Raw genomic sequence first — 7,861 nt, forward strand, 5'->3', positions numbered from 1 at the left:
GTATTAAAAATAATAAATAATAAATAATTAAAATTTCAAATAATAATTTTGGTCAGGATTGGATTTCTGGATTTTTACATAAATGATTTATCATTCAACCTATAAATTTTTATTAGTATTAGAAGTTAGGGTTTAAAATTGATAAATAATAATTATCGTATTTTAAATTAAAAGCATTATATATAAAAGAATTAAAATAATTTTACTCTTTATTTATTTAAAATCATTATCTATCTAAAGTACAAATCCTTTAACTTTTCTCTACTTTCTATTTAAAAATAACTGATGATTATTTATGATTTTATTTATTTATTTATTGTAATAACTATAGTAAGGTTACTATATCATTACTCACGAACTCACTCACTCTTAAATTCTTGATTTGAGTTTTATTATCATATAAATATTTTAGTTTTTCAGTTATAATTACATACGACAAGACAATCATGAAATAGAAACTAAATTTATAAAAAAATAATAATTAGTTGTTATAGTGACTAAATTAGAGACAATTTTATAGACTAAAAAAATTGGTTTCTAAATTAGTTTATATTATTGTTAAATAGTTTCTAAATTAATATCTAATTAACTACCAAACTTTTAACCATCAATTATTTAAAAATCATTTAACCATAATATAAACTAATTTAGAAACCAATTTTTTTTTAATTTATAAAATGGTCTCTAATTTAGTCATTATAATAAATAATTATTTTTAGTTTTTAAAATTAATTTTTATTTCATGATTTTCTTACAGTGACATTTATTTGTTTTATAAATTATAAACACTATTATTTTTGGTTTTTTTATGTGCTCCATTGATAGAGTACTCAATTATCTAAAGAGGTGTACAACAATTCTTTGATTTCTCATTTTTAGGAGTTTTAGATTATTTTTTTCTTTGATATGTACTCTTCCTATAAAATCAGATTTATCATCTAATAGTTTGAATTTAATTGTATAAAAATTTTAAATCAGTATTTTTTTATTAAATTAGATTAGTTTTATTACCATATTATTTAACCTATTAACACCTCTAACATGGTTCCACTAAAGTTATTGCCCTTTATAACTTTGACCCTAGGTGCACTTATATAATAGAAGGCTACCTTTCAACATGTTGTGTGAATTTTTGGTGTTAAGTTTATACCTCTAAGGTTGCTTAAGACTAAAATCATTTCTATATCTCAAACCCTAAAATAATTTTTAGAGAAAAACATTTTCATGTCAAATCAAAGCTAGGACAACAAGGTGTGAGCTTCGAAGTTATACCTAATTCCCAAAAGAATTCTCTTTATCAGGTAATTGTTGTTCTCATTTTCCATTTTATTGAATTAAAAGTTTTGTATGATTATTTGATGATAGTTTCCACTAAATATGTCTACTATGCAAAATCATATGAACGAAAAAATAATAATGAAACATGGGATTTCACTCTTATTATCATATATTTGAAAATTTATCGTTTTCAATATGAATATTGATTTTTTAAAAATATTTTGTTTATGTCTCTATTTTTTTAAATTACAGAAAAACAACTCGTGAACTGGTCAGTGTTCAATCCATTTAAATCAAATAATTGAGCTTAAAAAATCGGTCTAAAATCTGATAAACTGGTCAAAATTAAAAAAAAAAATCAATAAAAACGCGTCAAAACCAATAAAATCTTGCTCCACAACGAGTCAGTGATTTTTATACAATTTCTTTAAAATACAACATTATTTTGACTTTTTTTCTCTTAAAATTTTAAAGTATTTGTTCTTTCTTTTCAATTCTAAATTTAAATTTTTTTCTTAAAAACATTATTTTGTATATTTTTAAATTAGACATAAATATAATGGTACATTTTAAACGCAAAAAACTTATAAAATATGAAGTTAAGGTTTTTAATATTATTAAATTATGATGTTATATTTCTATAGTATTATTTTACTTGTATTTATTTTTTATAAAAAAAATAATAATTAAAATATACAACTTATTCAAATATTTTCGCATTATAATTATTGAAAAATTTACTTTGATTAAAGATAAGGATATTTTACATTATATAAAAGGATTCAAATTTCATTTTATAAATTCATTTTATAAGATTGAATTAGATTTGAAGTTTATTTTTTTAAATAACATCAAAGACATGTAAAATCTATTTTAACAAAAGTTTCTTTAACTTATCAAACTATTCACTCTCTTATGTTTGAACTTATCAAACTATTCACTCTCTTATGTTTATTGGATGATCGATAAATATATAATATATAATTAGCTTTCATTCTTTAAAGAATAAGTGATTTTGGTACATATTGAGATTTTAATAATTTTATTATTATAGTGCTATGTTATGAACAGAAGAACCTACTCTAGTTTCCTAGTCTATTGGTTAAGTCTTATACACCAACCAATTATTGAAACATGGCAATTTAAAAAACAAATCAGTGGTCTATTATGACTATTTTGCCTTTTGAAAAGAGAAAAAGATAAAGAAAACTAATGCATGCCTCCGATACATCTTTCATACTTAATACCAAGAGTTTTGGATCTAGTACTTATGGAGGGTGCACTTGAATTGAAGTTCAAAAGATACTTCTAATATATTTATAAACACAATATTTTTTTCACAAATTACATAGTTTCAAATATTGTGTAATAAGGTTTCAATTCTAGTAATTAAATTTTAAGTATGAAACAAATTATATTATTAGAGGAAAATGTTTATTTTATATGTATTAATTAATCATTATTTTCAAGCACGAATATTCTATATCAATATTAGAATTATATATACCCAAACTTTAATTATCGTCTTAAGAGAACAAATAACTATTGTATATATGTAGTAACGATTTATCATTAAGATATACTATTGAATTTGATGTCTAATATAATTATACCCTATTATTTAATAATAATAATAAAAAAAATAACTTAATTTTTTTTTATAAACAAGAAATAATAAATAAATGTGAATCACTTAAGGGTAACTCAACCTTTATAAAAAAAAAAATATAATCTCACTCCACATTCTATCCCAAAACAAATCTTTACTCTAAAAAACAATCAAAGTGGTCCGCCATTGGCAGCAACCAGATGTATCATCACAACAAACTCCGAAATACATACAAACGTAAATAGCTCACCAAATGTTAGCCTCCAAAATTATCCGACCTTTTTTTAAATTCCTTATACAAAAAACACAACACCTTAACAAACTACGAACAAAAAAAAATACATAATATTTTCACGACACAAATACTTCTCAAAGAGTCACATTAATCTAATGTAAGGAGCAGATACTCCTATTGCAAAAATCCTTTTACTCCATACCGATAGTCAGACTGCCTACACCCAATCTGCAAAACACACAACTTCTTCTTTCCAAAAACAAAGATTTAGCATTATATACCAAAGTAAATAAAGCAAAATTATTTAACAGATTTCATACATACCTTGAGTCCCAAACACCAGTCAGAATAAAAGAACTCTGTATCTTTTTCTTTACTAATAATCCAAGTCCAAACTTTTCTTTGTACCACCGCAAACACCTCTATATGGTTTAAAGACACACTTACTCCAATTTTTCCAAATTTCACCTACAATTACAATCCACACCCTTCTCCAAATTTTGCCCAAATTTTGGATAGTGATCATTTATCATTTGTAGGTCCAAACATCAAGAAGTATACCTTAGCATCAAAGTAGTACACAGGCAACATCCATCCCAAAAGAAGAAAATTCAAATAAAAGTTTTTATACTATGTATGCTTGATATTTATGAGTTTTTTTTAGCTTTTTATACAGTTTTTCATACTTTATCATATCAAATATTCATTTAAAGCCATGGTGACCTAAAATAATACTCATTTCTTATAATATACCACATGTCATCCATGAATTATCCTTACATGAAAGCTTGAAAAATATCTCAACCTAGTGGAAGCAAGTAGAGGTATAAGATTATATAATATACAAAATATCATCACATATTAATTAATGTATCACAATCCCAATTATCATTCTGTTAATGTGCTGTGGAAAGTACCAATTGGTATCACATGCTAGTTATTTCAAAATTAGTTATTCTTATTAAATATTAAATATTAAAGTGGTGTGAAGTGACGCAAGTGCAAGTATGTGTGAGAAGCATTTGTTTTTCAATTAAAAGGCAATGCTACTGCTCCATCCTAGATTAAACAAAAATATTTGTCAGTATTCAAAATATCCTATGCCTTTAATTGAAGGGGAAAAAGAGTAAATTTTTATGCCATATTCTGATTGGAAGCTATTAAAGTTGGTGTTTATAGCTTCTTTACTCCAGTGTGCATATTTATAAAAAGAGGGTCACATTTCACCCATTGGTATGAAGTGTCTTGCATAGTTTTCAGCTCTCAGGTTGCTGCAATTCGACCTCTTCCACCATTTTTTTTCTTTTTGAGGTAACAATATGATGTGTAATGTGTAATAGATGCTTGTGTTGTTTTCCTCTTCAAGTTCTCTTGAATTAAATGGCGTATTATATGATGATCATGATGATGATGCCAAAACCACAGTAGAAATTTTGCTTTTTTTTCTGAAAGAAGTTGTTGAACTTACCAGGTTTCCTGCATTTTGAGAAATTAAAAAAAAAATAATAACTCATTATGGTTACTTCATTAAGTAGCAGTTACAAAAGAAGAGAAAAGAAAAAGGTTTATAAGTACTGATTCTTCTTTAAACCAAAAAACTGATATGCAACTCTGCTATACATATCAGATATATTTCTATGGTTTTCTATATCAAAGAGTTTATTTGCTTTTTGAAAGTAATTTTTTCAAAAGTTTACTTTTTTTATAATTTCAAAATAAAAAATAAACTATTTTGGTAAAAATAAATTATTAGTATTGTTGTGTTGTGTTCCTTGGTTATTGCTATTGATTGGTTTGTTGGTGAGCTACCCTTTTTTTATCTTTCAGTTTATTTATGAGCTTGTTAAGTTATTATCCTCCAGATGTTTTTCACGATGATTACTCCTGTTATGTTTTATACTATGCTTTGAAACTCAGTTACTTTTATTTTGTTTAAAGTTATTATGCTTTATAGTTTCAAATTCAAGTGTCTGATTCATGTTTAATATTTAAAAAAATCATATTAACATATAGTATAGGTGTAGCCGTATTCATGCAACGTAGTTTAACTACATATCCATGAAAATATATCTGATTGATCGCTATTCATCTTCAGTGATAATGATGATTCACTTGATTCAAGTCTAAAAAGTAGTAGATTTATAAGAAATGTTGTCTGAGGATGGATTTTCATGAAATTTTACTTAGTTTCTTACTGAACAATTGCTTTTCCATGTCCAGGAAGTTCTACCAAAAAAAGGTTCTATTGTGTTGGCCTAGAGTTGAAGTTCTTGATAATTGTTTGAAAATTTGGGAATTGTTGCTTGTTGAATCACAATAATGGCACTAGCTGCTGCTTCAAAAGTTGTCCTTGGTTCATTAGCCTTTGCAATCTTCTGGGTACTAGCAGTTTTTCCAGCTGTGCCTTTCTTACCCATTGGGAGAACTGCAGGGTCCCTTCTGGGTGCAATGCTTATGGTCATATTCAAAGTTCTTAGTCCAGATGAAGCTTATGGTGCAATTGATCTCCCAATTCTTGGTCTTCTTTTTGGGACAATGCTTGTTACTATTTTTCTTGAAAAAGCAAACATGTTTAAGTACTTGGGGAAATTGCTCGCTTGGAAAAGTAGAGGACCAAAGGACTTACTTTGTAGAATCTGTTTGATTTCTGCTATCTCAAGTGCTTTCTTCACCAATGACACCTCTTGCATTGTTTTGACTGAATTTGTGTTGAAAATTGCAAGGCAGCATAACCTTCCACCCTACCCTTTCCTTCTTGCACTTGCTTCAAGTGCTAATATTGGATCTTCAGCAACACCTATTGGGAACCCCCAAAATCTAGTTATAGCTATTCAGGGTAAAATATCATTTGGGAAGTTTCTGATGGGTATTCTTCCAGCTATGCTTGTAGGAGTTGTTGTGAATATTGTTTTTCTTATTGCCATGTATTGGAAGGCACTATCTTCTTGTCCTAAGGATGAAGAGGATCCAATTTCAGAAGATGTTGTAGAAGAGGAGATTGTTTCCCATCAGTTTTCTCCAGCCAGAATGTCTCATTTTGCATCCTTGAATTCTCAAGAATGCAATGGCAGTCTAGAACTTGGTAATACTGTTCAAAACTCTTCTCAAGTTCATGTTATGACAGACCAATCAACTCAAAGTGTAAGTGAAGTTCAGATGGTTCGTAGTGGCACGAAGGATTCCACTTCCACACCGAACTCAAATCCATCCAAGGAGACAAATGATACAAAGGAGGAAACCAATCCTTCAAAAAATGTTGCAATAGCAGTAGATAAACCTACTGGGGAACATGTTATGCCCTCTTCAGAAGGAAAGGACTATATGAACATAAAATGGAAGAGGGTACTCTGGAAATCTTGTGTTTATGCAATCACACTGGTCATGTTGATTGCAATGCTTATTGGTTTGAATATGGCATGGACTGCAATTGCAGCCGCAATAACTTTGGTAGTTCTTGATTTCAAAGATGCAGGGCCAAACTTAGACAAGGTAAAACTCAAATAACACGGCATAAAATCTCTTTAGTGTGGTTTATTCTTGTACCGATTAAACTTCAAACAAATTCTTAGTGTGGTTTTATTTCTTGGAACAGGTATCATATTCACTTTTGATATTCTTCTGTGGAATGTTCATCACAATAGAAGGCTTTAAGAAAACTGAAATTCCAAGTGCTATGTGGGATGCAATGGAGCCCTATTCTCGCATAGATCATGCTAGTGGAACAGCTATTCTTGCTGTAGTTATACTTGTCCTATCAAATTTGGCTTCAAATGTACCAACTGGTAAGCAAGCACATGATTATATCTGCTAAGATAACAATTTTTCTTTTACAAGTTGCTGATATGTTCCATAGTTCTCCTATTTCATTCATGATTGACCAAGATCCATTTTCATTTGATGTATCACAATGTTTCTATGTATACTTTGTAGTTCTATTGCTTGGAGCAAGAGTTGCAGCCTCAGCTGCTGCAATTTCCAAAGGGAATGAGGAGAAGGCATGGCTAATCTTAGCTTGGGTTAGCACCATAGCAGGGAACTTTTCACTGTTAGGATCAGCTGCGAACTTGATAGTGTGTGAGCAAGCTCGTCGTGCTCCAAACCTTGGATACACATTAACCTTTTGGACTCATCTAAAATTTGGACTTCCTTCTACTCTTATAGTCACTGCTATAGGGTTGACACTCATAAAATGAAAAGAATTTACTAAACTTCAAAGAATATTGTTGTAGAAGTTTACACAAGAAAAGTCAGTTTAATGTAGTATATTTTAAGGTTGTTAGAAAAAATAGATAGATGAACAAGGAACTTTCTCTGTTTTTGTGGTTAATGCCATCAAAATAAGTAGTATATGAATGTGATGTCTGGTCAAAGTTTGTAGGAATGCTTTGGAATTTCAAGTTTTAATAAATATTAGCTTGGGAGTTATGTGGAATCTTTGCTAACCAATTTACTTTCTTCCAATTACATTTTTTAGCATGACATTTTCTTCTTCATTTCAAAATAATACATACCATTTTTTAAACAAATTTATTATTATTGCATTAATTAAAAATTTGTTAATATCACTTTTTTTTATCTATAAAGCAGAAACACATACGCTATTCTTATTTTTATCATCTACATATAGTTATATTTAATATTAAAAATTGAATAGGTGAAATTATGATTCGTACTTTAAAAATTATTTTTTCATATATTTAATTATGACTAAGATGTCCAAAGACATTTTTTATCATCAT

At 28.1% G+C, this 7,861-nt stretch overlaps 1 protein-coding gene across 2 annotated transcripts; it reads left to right on the forward strand.

Annotated features, from left to right (window-relative positions):
* Positions 1–1,096: 1,096 nt before the first annotated feature.
* Positions 1,097–7,554, forward strand: LOC137837600 (silicon efflux transporter LSI2-like). 2 transcript variants are annotated; one of them, XM_068646633.1, is made up of 4 exons: positions 1,097–1,301; positions 5,343–6,611; positions 6,715–6,904; positions 7,053–7,554. In XM_068646633.1, exons 2-4 carry the CDS (start codon positions 5,442–5,444, stop codon positions 7,313–7,315), a joined length of 1,623 nt encoding a protein of 540 aa, XP_068502734.1. In that variant the 5' UTR covers positions 1,097–1,301; positions 5,343–5,441; the 3' UTR covers positions 7,316–7,554. The 2 variants fall into 2 exon arrangements, with proteins under 2 accessions (XP_068502734.1, XP_068502733.1); XM_068646632.1 differs by lacking the exon at positions 1,097–1,301 and adding an exon at positions 4,294–4,433.
* The last annotated feature ends 307 nt before the right edge of the window (positions 7,555–7,861 follow it).

Source organism: Phaseolus vulgaris, chromosome 4 (assembly GCF_000499845.2).
Source record: "Phaseolus vulgaris cultivar G19833 chromosome 4, P. vulgaris v2.0, whole genome shotgun sequence".
NCBI lineage: Eukaryota > Viridiplantae > Streptophyta > Magnoliopsida > Fabales > Fabaceae > Phaseolus > Phaseolus vulgaris.

Excerpts from the sequence above, each read along its gene's own strand:
- LOC137837600 (XM_068646633.1), top strand. The coding sequence starts at position 5,442 with ATGGCACTAGCTGCTGCTTCAAAAGTTGTCCTTGGTTCATTAGCCTTT. Across the intron at positions 6,612-6,714 it reads CAGGGCCAAACTTAGACAAG|GTATCATATTCACTTTTGAT; the intron begins GTAAAACTCAAA and ends TTCTTGGAACAG. Across the intron at positions 6,905-7,052 it reads GGCTTCAAATGTACCAACTG|TTCTATTGCTTGGAGCAAGA; the intron begins GTAAGCAAGCAC and ends TATACTTTGTAG.